The 15347-nt window shown below is 42.2% G+C and overlaps 1 protein-coding gene across 1 annotated transcript in view; it reads left to right on the top strand.

The window, feature by feature from the left end:
- Positions 1-14253, top strand: part of wasf3b (WASP family member 3b) — a gene marked incomplete at both ends in the record, with an annotated part of 24720 nt that extends 10467 nt beyond the window's left edge. Inside the window, 7 exons of the mRNA XM_083663250.1 lie at positions 214-348; positions 1337-1490; positions 3016-3133; positions 4421-4602; positions 4776-5036; positions 5434-5735; positions 14096-14253. Coding sequence (XP_083519376.1) covers positions 214-348; positions 1337-1490; positions 3016-3133; positions 4421-4602; positions 4776-5036; positions 5434-5735; positions 14096-14253 — 1310 coding nt within the window. The remainder of the gene's footprint in view (positions 1-213; positions 349-1336; positions 1491-3015; positions 3134-4420; positions 4603-4775; positions 5037-5433; positions 5736-14095) is intronic.
- Positions 14254-15347: the final 1094 nt, after the last annotated feature.

The following is a 15347-nucleotide window of genomic DNA, read 5'->3' as shown; positions in this document are numbered from 1 at the left end:
ATGCCATTTCCTGCAGTCAAAAAGACTCAAATTTCTCCTTGTGTCGCATTGCACTTGTATTGATTGTGCTTCAGCCTCTGTGCTGTGGTGATATTTACTTGGCTCCAGATAATGGTTACAGTCTGAGTCTCCTTCTCTCACGACCTGTTTCTTTTTCTCCAACTCTCTCTGTTTGTGTGCTGCTCTCCTCCTCCTCCTCCTCCTCCTCCACAGGTAAACATGCAGAGGACATATTTGGTGAGCTGTTTAATGAGGCCAACACGTTCTACCTGCGTGCCAACTCTCTCCAGGACCGCATTGACCGTCTGGCAGTCAAGGTCACCCAGCTGGACTCCACCGTAGAGGAAGGTGGGTTGGAGGTTAGGGGACAGAGGGAAAAGGTTGTGTGTTTATGTCAGTCTCATTGTAGGAGCCATTTTGCTTTGTTTTGTAAAAGAACTACAAGGTGCCTAGTTAGGGGCGCGTGATGACGCAATCACGGTGAGTCCAACAGCGTCTGACTGATATTAGATTTGACACACGTGCGGCTGGCTGGTTTTGAGATGCCAGACAGATCATGTTTTTCAACCGTGCAAACGCTCACAGTCTATCGCTTTAGTTTTTGTGTTGAACTAAAGTCGCTTTTTGTTGAACGTCTTTGAAATCCACATCCTTTTTAGATGCATGCATCGAGCCTTATTTTGGATCATTTGAGTAGCATGCACTTCCACACTCGTACACCTTGCTCACACCTACCGCCGGACCTTCAATCAAGCCATCTCATCAAGTAAGTGAACCGGAAACAAGTCCGTCTTTAAACGTCTCCCAGTTTGAAAGTTGTAACACTCATGTTTTGTGCCCTTTTGCTTTTAATGAAAATGCCCATTCTTGCACAATTAAAGTTTCTCAGTCTTAAACTTTGAAAATAAGGTGAACTAATGATTTTGTGGCTTATAATCAGGGTTTTTCCTGGCTCAGAATGGGCCTTTTGGGGGTAACTAGACTACACACGTGATGGGTCCTGCTCATGCTTACTGACGTGCGTAGTGCGTACATTTGCCTTTTGAGTTGGTGTATAGTTATCTTGAACATGAATGTCTCAGTCATTGTCAGAAATTATAGAGCAATGGGTGTTCACAGCCCCCCAAGTTTCAGACATAGTCATTTCAATGTACAAATGTGAGACTTTAACGTTGTATTTTTCTCAAATGATACGGTAAAAATGCTCGATTTGAGTTAGTATGCAGTCAAATATGCCAGGCCTTTGGGGCCTTTGAGGGGTGTGGCTAAAACCTCTTTAAGGTTGCAAAGAATTCCTATGCAGATCAATCAATTGCTCTCTTCTTCTCTCTACCAGTTTCCCTGCAGGACATCAACATGAGGAAAGCCTTCAAGAGCTCTACCACACAGGACCAGCAGGTGGTGTCCAAGAGCAGCGTGCCCAACCCTGTCAAAGAGATGTACAACCTGAGCGACAAGCCTCCACCGCTCAACATCCTCTCACCTTACAGGTTGGAGTCATGGATACATGCTGTACACACACACTCACGCAAACATGCTCACACACATTCATGATGCCATGTCACTTTCCTTATGGCACGAGTCTCTTCTCAAACAATGGCTTCTCTTGCATTCTTCCTCATGTGCCGTCTCCGAGCATGTATTCAGTTTCTTTTACAATGATTCTCTCTGGTAATAGAGCTGGGCAATCACTGCAGATTCAGAAGCTTTTCTGTAGAGCTGTCGAGGGGCAACGAGTAGGGCTGGCTATGATCTGAAAATTGTTGGTACCTGTACCAATCCTGATACTAATAGTACCTTAAATTTGGTTCCTAAAAGGTACTTTGCATAATACCTAATAAAATATTATGTAATGATTGTCTAAATCATGCGTCAGCAACCTAGCTTGTCACCTCTGGCCTGCGAAGGGTTAACAGTGGCACAGCAGCATACAGTAGCGATAAGTGCACAATTTAATTTTTTTTATAGAAATTTTGAAACACTCTGCCAAATGACCTATTTCACAGGCATTTGCAGTTTACGGTAGTGACCCACGCTACTCTGCCTCTGATTGGTTTAGCCTCCTTTATGTTCCATGCATTCCATACATTCCAAAGCAGCGAAAGACAGACAATGTCAGGTCCTCCAGCTAAAAATCCTCAGCCTCGGGCACACTGATTGACAAGCAAGTTTGAAAATAGCACTTCATATCAAAAAAGGTTGCCGACCCCTGGTCTAAATAATAGCAATAGTCAAAATGTTTCTACGTCCCCAAGATGATCGGTGGGAAGTCTGGACTCGTTTGCAGAGTTTTCATTCATGTGGCCATGGGACTCCTGAGTGCAAAGTGAAGGAGAGAAGGTAACAAAGTAAAGAAAGGGGCAAATGTAAGAGACTGGCTTTAACACGTCATTTGCCATTTGGTGGATGCTTTTATCCAGTGTGCCTTCCAGGACCATGAGTGTGTACATATTTAGCATGGCTGGCCCAGTGGGAATCTGACCACTAACCCTGACAGTGTTAGTGCCATGCTCAACTCACTGAGCTGTAAACCACATTTTGAACACTTCTCTCTCTCTCTCTCTCTCTCTCTCTCTTTCTCTCTCTCTCTCTCTCTCTTTCTTTCTCTCCTTCTCTATCTCTGTCTCTCTCCCTCTCAAGTCTTTGGCTCCATCTCCCCATCTCTCTCTTTTTTCATCCTGTCTTTTGCATCTATGCAGTCTCATTGATAAAACAGCACGATCCCTACTGACCTTTTTACAATTTTATATTTTATACTTTCTTCCGTCTCCCTCCTCCGCTGCTGCAATATTCATAGCTTCACATGTTTCATCCCCAGCTTTGTCTTTCCACACTAATGCACTGTGTCAGATAAGCTACCACTCTCTCACTCTCTCTCTCTCTCTCTCTCTCTCTCTCTCTCTCTCTCCTCTCATTCAGCCTAAACAGGGACAACACAGTGGTTGTATTTCACATAGTTTCCTGTAGAAAGTCGTATGTCGACCTGTGTAACCTGCTTTCCATCCGTCTCTGCAGGGATGACCAAAAGGAAGGGCTCAAGTTCTACACCGACCCCTCCTACTTCTTTGACCTGTGGAAGGAGACGATGCTGCAGGACACAGAGGACAAGAGGAAAGAGAAGAGGAAGCAGAAGGTACAATTCTGTCCATGAGGATCTTATTGGACATGCTATGGTTATCCTCTTTAGCCATTGGGCATAATGGCGTTAGTAGCCAAAAAGTGTTAACACACACTTTTCAGTGTAACTCATTTCATTCTCAGTGAGATGGTCCATAGAAGAACACATTGTGATGGACCATATACAACCCTTAAAGTAATAATCTGCAAACGTTTCATATAAATAAACATCATTTTTCTACTCTCTTAATAGTGATTCAACCTATACACAATACCCAGTTATGTTTGGTGTTCTAAACACCTATGAGGGCTCCGTCTTTCCCGGGGAAAATCTTCTCCTCTACAGGAAGTGATGTGTTTTATGTTTACGGAAGCAACGCCAGGAGCTTATGTGGAAAAAATATACGAAGGTAGAGGACATATAACAAGCCACAGTCTACACTTGACAAACAATGGCCGTTTATCACCAAAGGTGTTGCCAAAACCAAGAAAAACAATAACCTTCCAGATGATCACTTTAGTGTCACTATTGTTTGCAGTTAGAGCTACACAAAATAGAACTGCCTAAATGTTGTGTCTGTTTGTCTCTCAGGAGCAGAAGCGTTGTGTGGATGGGACGCTACAGAGAGAGGTGAAGAAGGTCCTAAATGTTCTGCCTGTTTCTCTTTCAGGAGCAGAAGCGTTGTGTGGACGGGACACTACAGAGAGAGGTGAAGAAGGTCCTAAATGTTCTGCCTGTTTCTCTTTCAGGAGCAGAAGCGTTGTGTGGACGGGACACTACAGAGAGAGGTGAAGAAGGTCCTAAATGTTCTGCCTGTTTCTCTTTCAGGAGCAGAAGCGTTGTGTGGACGGGACACTACAGAGAGAGTTGAAGAAGGTCCTAAATGTTCTGTGTGTTTATCTCTCAAGAGCAGAAGTTTTGTGTGGATGGGACACTACAGAGAGAGTTGAAGAAGGTCCTAAATGTTCTGTGTGTTTCTCTTTCAGGAGCAGAAGCATTGTGTGGACGGGACACTACAGAGAGAGGTGAAGAAGGTCCTAAATGTTCTGTGTGTTTCTCTTTCAGGAGCAGAAGCGTTGTGTGGACGGGACGCTACAGAGAGAGGTGAAGAAGGTCCTAAATGTTCTGCCTGTTTCTCTTTCAGGAGCAGAAGCGTTGTGTGGACGGGACACTACAGAGAGAGGTGAAGAAGGTCCTAAATGTTCTGTGTGTTTCTCTTTCAGGAGCAGAAGCGTTGTGTGGATGGGACGCTACAGAGAGAGGTGAAGAAGGTCCTAAATGTTCTGTGTGTTTCTCTTTCAGGAGCAGAAGCGTTGTGTGGATGGGACGCTACAGAGAGAGGTGAAGAAGGTCCGCAAGGCGAGGAACCGTCGACAGGAATGGAACATGATGGCTCTGGATAAGGAGCTGAGGCCGGATCACCGACACACCATCCATCGAGACCGAGGTGCTTCCTCTGAAGGCTCAATGTCACCAGAGAACAGGTTGGTCAACAAACACACCGTTCTGCATTATGCTACTTTTTAACTCATTATATGTGAATATAATTTAATTCTGATCACAAACTCACAAGTTAGCACCCATGAAGAAATGTCCATTTTAATTGAATTTGAATTCAATTTAACTCCATTCTGCCTCTCCTCCCTCCGGCTATCAGGGGTCATGGTCCTGATCACCACCACTACCCCAACACCATGAACCATGCTGGCCACGCCCACACCTACTCTGGCCCGCCGCCCAGCATCCTGGCTGCCCAGATGGCTGCAGGGCATGGCCCTCTGGGAGGGGAGCATGACTACAGGGGCAGGGCTATGGCCTATCAGGGCGGGACACTGGGCCGTTCTCACCACCAAATCCCGCCCCCTCCTCCGCCCTCTGAGAGCATGAACGGTGGCTCCCTCCCACCTATGGACTACAGGTAACCTCACACACCTGCACAGACACATTTTGCACATCCTATTAATGCTGTAATCCACACTTTTTTTTATACCTTCACCCATACATTTCTACTGTTTAGTGTTGGTGATGGTGAACATTATCCCACTGTTAGGTTGTTGTTGCTTTTCTATACTGTGGTTTCAACAGTGAGCGACTCAAGAAGCTCAGGCTGAATTCATTCTTGTCAACTTTGCATAAATGTTGCCACCTAGTGGTTCAGTATTATGCATTCACTCAAACCCTGGTCACTATATTTGTGATAGCAAGACCATGATAATTTATGTATTTGTTAATGAGCTAATTATGTATTCATGTGTTTATTAATTCCATTCTCCACTTGATCATGCTAAATGTCTCTCATGTTGTCTCTCTTGCAGTATGGATGGCTACGCCAACTCGGGTCCTCCTCCGCCTCCCCCTGCCCCGCTCATCCCTTCAGCGCAAACTGCCTTTGCTTCACCTCCTGGGGGCGCTCTTCCCCCTCCTGGGGCAATGATTAGCATTGGAGGTTATGCCCCGCCTCCACCACCTGTATCTGGAGCCTTGGCCCCACCTCCCCCTGGTCCCCCACCTCCTCCAACTACTGGCTCCCACTTCACCCCCAAGATGTCCTCTGCACCCCCTGAGGCCCCAGCGCTCAACGATGCCCGCAGTGATCTGCTGGCCGCTATACGCATGGGTAAGGGGTGTGTATGTGTGTGTGTGTGTGTGTGTGTGTGTGTGTGTGTGTATGTGCGTGCGTGTGTGTGTGTGTGTGTGTGTGTGTGTGTGTGTGTGTGTGTGTGTGTGTGTGTGTGTGTGCGTGCACGCGTCATCATGACATTCCAAATCATTACAAACAAAAAATGTCAAGAATTACACAATAAAGCCTTATGAAAGGCTTGTTTTGATTGTGATCATTTAAAAGTATGTACTGTACATACTGTATGTGTATGAATGCATGTATGTATCGCGTGTGAATGTCAAATAGATACTCATTTGGTCAGGCTATCAATTTTTTTTTGTAACTGTTTATTTTTGTCAGTATTTCAGGTTACCTACATACATACATACATACATACATACATACATACATAGTGTACATACTGTACATACAAAAAACAAGTGGGGCGGAGAACATGAGGTTGGCTATCAACATTTTATCAAATGTTGTCCCAGGAACGAGCATCCAAAAGGGTTTTCATTGTTACTAGCGGAATACCGGCCTCACTCACAGAGTTGGCATGCAGCCTCTCCTCTCTCTCCCCAGAGGCTTTTCATGGTCCTCTTCACTGGCTGATTCAAACTGTGCTCACCTGTGTGCTGCTCCACTCTGGAGCTCTCCGTGGTGCTGAACCTGTGTTGAGGCATTTTTGGCCACTAATTAGCCATTTTTGCCCATTTAGTTGGCTCTAATGACCTAATTCAAAACTCCATTAGGTCACCCGCAGGGGTACTCTTTACACTTCCTGAAAGATTCAGCCCGATCGCATGTAAAAAGGCATAGCTGTGGCCGAACACAATTGACCTATCGCTAAGTCCCGCCCCGAACGCAGACGAGCCAATCACAGCGCGTGCAGCTCTACAATAGAGGGAATGCACCGACGCCACGCCCCCTCCCGAACACGCCCCCTCAGCCGGACTGAGCAGCACTGAGTGTCAAATTTCCAAAACAAACGTGGCTTCTGCCAGGGGTAGTAGCGAAACCACGGCTAATATAAACGATTATCTGCTTAAAATAAAGGCAGTTGGACTCGAATGTGACCCTTACAGCTTGCCAAAGAACCAGTGGTCCATGGACGTAGACATGTGGCCAGGAATAGGGTTTCCTGACATTTATATGTACTTAATATCGACGCCGGGGAAATACACAAACCAAAGCATGAAAGCATACAAGAGCCTGGACGTAGCGTGGTCGTACTTCAAGGCTGGATTTGTTGGCGACATTAAAGTAACGAGGACAGCAATGGATATTCTGGTTGTATGTGGAGAGGTACATATTTATTTTATTACAACTTTTATTAAGAAAAATATAGCATACGCTGTCCCTAGCTTTGTTCAGAGTGAACACTATCACTCATGTAACGTTATATCTGTGCAGGTAGAACACAGCCAGAGAATGAATGAGCCCTCATTGAAACCCTGGATAGCTGCAGAGAAGACCGGGACCGTTTCATTAGCTTTCGGCAGCCTGTAAAAAGATACCTCCGACACCTTGTTGAATCTATTTTTACAGTCAATGGCACAACAGCACTTTACCATTTTCGTTGTTTTCTCGCGGAAGCTGAACGCTAAACACCGTGACCCGGCGGCGCCACCTGGCTTGTTTAGACGTTTTGACACTCACTGCAGCTGAGTGGGCGTACCCGCACTGACTGTCGCGTCCGTGACGTCACGTGCATTCCCTCTATACACTTGGACATTCTCAGCTTGGAGTTCCATAGAGAAGCACTAGAAAACGCGAGTTTCCTCTGGTTTTATACATTTATAAGTTGAAGAAATGGTCAAACGATGTGCATGGGGGTAAATTCAACATTACAAGGTATCCTGGGAGGCCAGGCAATTGATAATATTAAACTAGTAAACGTAGATCCACTCACATCCACAATGATGCTGCTGTTTTGGATGTTAAATCTGCATCGTGGTGACAGCGAGATGAGCCTTCTCCCTCATTTGCCTTCCGTGATCCAAAGGTATCATGAAATCATCATGGTATTCAGAAAGAAAATGCTGAATTATGCAAGTTTCCAGTCATTACGTTATGCATGTAATGTTGGAGTTGGTTGAAGAGGAGGCGCATTGATTGATGTGATTAAAACATCGCCAGACACCAGTCAAACCCTAAAACAAGGGAATTAATCTCGTTCACCAAATAAATGTGAGGTGAAAACATGATGGAAAAAGTGGTCTGCTGTAGGCTATGCCTCTCCTGATCTGCTACACCCATGTTGTCTCGCTATGAAAAACATCGACACTATATTAATTTAACGTTTCTTGATTATACAGCTGTAGGCCTACATAAAACCGATTGCCAGGCGCCACTCTTCAATTCGGCATATATATAATCCACGGAGAGGTTACTCAAGTGAATAAAATGTAAATTCTGGATGTCAGTCGCCTGTTATCCCCACTGGTTATCTCGCTGTCTTCCTTCGTTAAAAGTGCATGAATGGTTTGATTCGCTAAAGCCGTTTCCATGCACTTATCTAATTTATTTTTATCGATAGCTTTAAATGTTGTACATCGCCCTCCATGGCATAGTGAAGTACTTTATGATGGTTTCTAGACAATATCAGGCCTCAAAAAGTTGTTTAGAGCCTCTTGGGATATAACTTTGACAGTGACGGCTGCCATTTATTCTAGTCCTGCCTTGTGTTTGTCCGAGTGAGGACTGGGGGTTGGGCTTAGCGATAGGTCAATTCTGCTCACTCACACGTACGCACGCACACGCACACACACACACACACACGCACACACACACACACACACACACACACACACATACACACACACACACACACACACACACACACACACACACACACACACACACACACACACTGTCTACACCACAGTTGGAGAATAACAGCAAAGAGTGACATAATAGTCACTGAGTGCGTTTACATGCACACAATAAACTGTTTATTAGCGGATTTCTGGAGTTACCTGATTATTCAAGTGGTCATGTAAACAGCATAAACCGATAAGCTTTATCCGTTTATGGTCATAAACGGGTTATGAATAAACCGATAAACACACCTAGGTTTCTGGCCAATAATCGGTCTTCTCTCTGCATCTATACAGCATAACCGTTATACGTTTGGAGCCAGAGTGTGTGTATTAAAACACTGCTTTACACGTTTGGAGCCAGTGTGTGTGTATGTTAAAACACTGCTTTACACGTTTGGAGCCAGTGTGTGTATATTAAAACACTGCTTTACACGTTTGGAGCCAGTGTGTGTGTATATTAAAACACTGCTTTACACGTTTGGAGCCAGTGTGTGTATATTAAAACATTGCTTTACACGTTTGGAGCCAGTGTGTGTATATTAAAACATTGCTTTACACGTTTGGAGCCAGTGTGTGTGTATGTTAAAACATGGCTTTACACGTTTGGAGCCAGTGTGTGTATATTAAAACATTGCTTTACACGTTTGGAGCCAGTGTATGTGTATGTTAAAACATTGCTTTACACGTTTGGAGCCAGTGTGTGTATATTAAAACACTGCTTTACACGTTTGGAGCCAGTGTATGTGTATGTTAAAACATTGCTTTACACGTTTGGAGCCAGTGTGTGTATATTAAAACACTGCTTTACACGTTTGGAGCCAGTGTGTGTATATTAAAACATTGCTTTACATGTTTGGAGCCAGTGTGTGTATATTAAAACACTGCTTTACACGTTTGGAGCCAGTGTGTGTATATTAAAACATTGCTTTACATGTTTGGAGCCAGTGTGTGTATATTAAAACACTGCTTTACACGTTTGGAGCCAGTGTGTGTGTATTAAAACACTGCTTTACACGTTTGGAGCCAGTGTGTGTATATTAAAACACTGCTTTACACGTTTGGAGCCAGTGTGTGTATATTAAAACACTGCTTTACACGTTTGGAGCCAGTGTGTGTGTATGTTAAGACATTGCTTTACACGTTTGGAGCCAGTGTGTGTATATTAAAACATTGCTTTACATGTTTGGAGCCAGTGTATGTGTATGTTAAAACATTGCTTAACACGTTTGGAGCCAGTGTGTGTATATTAAAACACTGCTTAACACGTTTGGAGCCAGTGTGTGTATATTAAAACACTGCTTTACACGTTTGGAGCCAGTGTATGTGTATGTTAAAACATTGCTTAACACGTTTGGAGCCAGTGTGTGTATATTAAAACACTGCTTTACACGTTTGGAGCCAGTGTGTGTATATTAAAACACTGCTTTACACGTTTGGAGCCAGTGTGTGTGTATGTTAAAACATTGCTTTACACGTTTGGAGCCAGTGTGTGTATATTAAAACATTGCTTTACATGTTTGGAGCCAGTGTGTGTATATTAAAACATTGCTTTACACGTTTGGAGGCAGAGTGTGTGTATATTAAAACATTGCTTTACATGTTTGGAGCCAGTGTGTGTATATTAAAACACTGCTTTACACGTTTGGAGCCAGTGTGTGTATATTAAAACACTGCTTTACACGTTTGGAGCCAGTGTGTGTATATTAAAACACTGCTTTACACGTTTGGAGCCAGTGTGTGTGTATGTTAAAACATTGCTTTACACGTTTGGAGCCAGTGTGTGTATGTTAAAACATTGCTTTACACGTTTGGAGCCAGTGTGTGTATATTAAAACATTGCTTTACATGTTTGGAGCCAGTGTGTGTATATTAAAACACTGCTTTACATGTTTGGAGCCAGTGTGTGTATATTAAAACATTGCTTTACACGTTTGGAGCCAGTGTGTGTATATTAAAACATTGCTTTACATGTTTGGAGCCAGTGTGTGTATATTAAAACATTGCTTTACATGTTTGGAGCCAGTGTGTGTATATTAAAACATTGCTTTACACGTTTGGAGCCAGTGTGTGTGTATGTTAAAACACTGCTTTACACGTTTAGAGCCAGTGTGTGTATATTAAAACATTGCTTTACACGTTTGGAGCCAGTGTGTGTATATTAAAACACTGCTTTACACGTTTGGAGCCAGTGTGTGTATATTAAAACATTGCTTTACACGTTTGGAGCCAGTGTGTGTATATTAAAACATTGCTTTACACGTTTGGAGCCAGTGTGTGTGTATGTTAAAACATGGCTTTACACGTTTGGAGCCAGTGTGTGTATATTAAAACATTGCTTTACACGTTTGGAGCCAGTGTATGTGTATGTTAAAACATTGCTTTACACGTTTGGAGCCAGTGTGTGTATATTAAAACACTGCTTTACACGTTTGGAGCCAGTGTATGTGTATGTTAAAACATTGCTTTACACGTTTGGAGCCAGTGTGTGTATATTAAAACACTGCTTTACACGTTTGGAGCCAGTGTGTGTATATTAAAACATTGCTTTACATGTTTGGAGCCAGTGTGTGTATATTAAAACACTGCTTTACACGTTTGGAGCCAGTGTGTGTATATTAAAACATTGCTTTACATGTTTGGAGCCAGTGTGTGTATATTAAAACACTGCTTTACACGTTTGGAGCCAGTGTGTGTGTATTAAAACACTGCTTTACACGTTTGGAGCCAGTGTGTGTATATTAAAACACTGCTTTACACGTTTGGAGCCAGTGTGTGTATATTAAAACACTGCTTTACACGTTTGGAGCCAGTGTGTGTGTATGTTAAGACATTGCTTTACACGTTTGGAGCCAGTGTGTGTATATTAAAACATTGCTTTACATGTTTGGAGCCAGTGTATGTGTATGTTAAAACATTGCTTAACACGTTTGGAGCCAGTGTGTGTATATTAAAACACTGCTTAACACGTTTGGAGCCAGTGTGTGTATATTAAAACACTGCTTTACACGTTTGGAGCCAGTGTATGTGTATGTTAAAACATTGCTTAACACGTTTGGAGCCAGTGTGTGTATATTAAAACACTGCTTTACACGTTTGGAGCCAGTGTGTGTATATTAAAACACTGCTTTACACGTTTGGAGCCAGTGTGTGTGTATGTTAAAACATTGCTTTACACGTTTGGAGCCAGTGTGTGTATATTAAAACATTGCTTTACATGTTTGGAGCCAGTGTGTGTATATTAAAACATTGCTTTACACGTTTGGAGGCAGAGTGTGTGTATATTAAAACATTGCTTTACATGTTTGGAGCCAGTGTGTGTATATTAAAACACTGCTTTACACGTTTGGAGCCAGTGTGTGTATATTAAAACACTGCTTTACACGTTTGGAGCCAGTGTGTGTATATTAAAACACTGCTTTACACGTTTGGAGCCAGTGTGTGTGTATGTTAAAACATTGCTTTACACGTTTGGAGCCAGTGTGTGTATGTTAAAACATTGCTTTACACGTTTGGAGCCAGTGTGTGTATATTAAAACATTGCTTTACATGTTTGGAGCCAGTGTGTGTATATTAAAACACTGCTTTACATGTTTGGAGCCAGTGTGTGTATATTAAAACATTGCTTTACACGTTTGGAGCCAGTGTGTGTATATTAAAACATTGCTTTACATGTTTGGAGCCAGTGTGTGTATATTAAAACATTGCTTTACATGTTTGGAGCCAGTGTGTGTATATTAAAACATTGCTTTACACGTTTGGAGCCAGTGTGTGTGTATGTTAAAACACTGCTTTACACGTTTAGAGCCAGTGTGTGTATATTAAAACATTGCTTTACACGTTTGGAGCCAGTGTGTGTATATTAAAACATTGCTTTACACGTTTGGAGCCAGTGTGTGTATATTAAAACATTGCTTTACACATTTGGAGCCAGTGTGTGTATATTAAAACATTGCTTTACACGTTTGGAGCCAGTGTGTGTATATTAAAACATTGCTTTACACATTTGGAGCCAGTGTGTGTATATTAAAACACTGCTTTACACGTTTGGAGCCAGTGTGTGTATATTAAAACATTGCTTTACACGTTTGGAGCCAGTGTGTGTATATTAAAACATTGCTTTACACGTTTGGAGCCAGTGTGTGTATATTAAAACACTGCTTTACACGTTTGGAGCCAGTGTGTGTATATTAAAACATTGCTTTACACATTTGGAGCCAGTGTGTGTATATTAAAACATTGCTTTACACGTTTGGAGCCAGTGTGTGTATATTAAAACATTGCTTTACACATTTGGAGCCAGTGTGTGTATATTAAAACATTGCTTTACACATTTGGAGCCAGTGTGTGTATATTAAAACATTGCTTTACACGTTTGGAGCCAGTGTGTGTGTATTAAAACATTGCTTTACACGTTTGGAGCCAGTGTGTGTGTATATTAAAACATTGCTTTACATGTTTGGAGGCAGAGTGTGTGTATATTAAAACATTGCTTTACACGTTTGGAGGCAGAGTGTGTGTATATTAAAACACTGCTTTACACGTTTGGAGCCAGTGTGTGTATATTAAAACATTGCTTTACACGTTTGGAGCCAGTGTGTGTATATTAAAACATTGCTTTACACGTTTGGAGGCAGAGTGTGTGTATATTAAAACATTGCTTTACATGTTTGGAGGCAGAGTGTGTGTATATTAAAACATTGCTTTACATGTTTGGAGCCAGTGTGTGTATATTAAAACATTGCTTTACACGTTTGGAGCCAGTGTGTGTATATTAAAACATTGCTTTACACGTTTGGAGCCAGTGTGTGTATATTAAAACATTGCTTTACATGTTTGGAGGCAGAGTGTGTGTATATTAAAACATTGCTTTACATGTTTGGAGCCAGTGTGTGTATATTAAAACATTGCTTTACATGTTTGGAGCCAGTGTGTGTATATTAAAACACTGCTTTACACGTTTGGAGCCAGTGTGTGTATATTAAAACATTGCTTTACATGTTTGGAGGCAGAGTGTGTGTATATTAAAACATTGCTTTACACGTTTGGAGCCAGTGTGTGTATATTAAAACATTGCTTTACATGTTTGGAGGCAGAGTGTGTGTATATTAAAACATTGCTTTACATGTTTGGAGCCAGTGTGTGTATATTAAAACACTGCTTTACACGTTTGGAGCCAGTGTGTGTATATTAAAACATTGCTTTACACGTTTGGAGCCAGTGTGTGTATATTAAAACATTGCTTTACATGTTTGGAGGCAGAGTGTGTGTATATTAAAACATTGCTTTACATGTTTGGAGCCAGTGTGTGTATATTAAAACATTGCTTTACACGTTTGGAGCCAGTGTGTGTATATTAAAACATTGCTTTACATGTTTGGAGGCAGAGTGTGTGTATATTAAAACATTGCTTTACATGTTTGGAGCCAGTGTGTGTATATTAAAACACTGCTTTACACGTTTGGAGCCAGTGTGTGTATATTAAAACACTGCTTTACACGTTTGGAGCCAGTGTGTGTATATTAAAACATTGCTTTACATTTGTTCCTGTAGGCATCCAGCTGAAGAAGGGGCAGGAGCAGCAGGAGCAGCAGGCCAAGCGGGAGCCGGTTGGAAACGATGTAGCCACCATCCTCTCCCGACGCATCGCTGTGGAGTACTCCGACTCAGAGGACGACTCCGAGTTGGAGGAGAACGATTGGTCCGAGTAACACACTCGGCATTCTCTCTCTCTCTCTCTCACTCACTCACACACACACACACACACACACACACACACACCTTACAAGCGGCATAATCACTTAAGATGCACACACACACACGCACAATCAATCAGTCGATCACACTCTCACTTGAATCAATTCCCACTGTACCACATTCACAGGTTGTTGTTACATGTTGCTAAGAAAAGAACAGACACAAAGCAAAGCCTGCATACAATCACATGCTGTAGGTCCATAACATAAGCTGAATGGTCCAAAACTGGAAGTGTAGGGGTGTATTCAAGATGCACATTGTAAAGAGACTAGTCGTAATATACTGTACCTTGTTAGGTTCTTATACTGTGATGCTGACCACTTTCTCAAACCCTAACATTCATTTTGACACTTAAGTTTCAAAGCAGTGTGAATACACCCATCTGTCTACCTGTTATTATAACACTATACAGTAGATGCCCTGTGAAGATGCTTATTTTATGTATAGTTATGGCTTAAGAGTGTTAGAAAAAACATAGAAACTTCCCTCTTAAGCTAACCGATGTACTTGTCTTTTTTTATGTTTTTACTGATACACGTGTTATGTGTAGACAGGTGTTTAATATGTAGACTACAGTAACTGGAATTGAAGAAGACCTGCTCGGCAGTAGCTGTGGTCAGTATCGTAACGGGTTCAAGCCACTGAACGGGGAGAGCGTTTGAAATGAGTTCTGAAACAAATATGGATGAAAGACAGTGGTGAGATTAAACGAGCATTATAGACAGCCAAAGACACGCCCACTTCCAGGTTAGGCATACGGATTTCATCCATCATTTATTTTCCCATAGATATTTTGTAAAATGCTTATGAAAATAGTTTTACTTGGTCAAACCAAGCGATACAACTATATTTAGAATCAGAGGAGACCATAGAACATTTCCACTCTGACCAAAACGTATATGTATATATATATATATATATATATATATATACATATATATATATATAAGGTAAAGGTAAAGTCCCACTGATTGTCACACAATGTGTGAAATTTGTTCTCCGCATTTGACCCATCCCCTGGGGGAGCGGTGAGCGGCAGCGTGCGCCG

The sequence above is a fragment of the Poromitra crassiceps genome (genome assembly GCF_964638095.1).
Source record: "Poromitra crassiceps genome assembly, chromosome: 2".
NCBI classification, from domain to species: Eukaryota; Metazoa; Chordata; class Actinopteri; order Beryciformes; family Melamphaidae; genus Poromitra; species Poromitra crassiceps.
The sequence above is the reverse complement of the archived record's forward strand: the minus strand, read 5'-3'. Positions and strand labels throughout refer to the sequence as shown.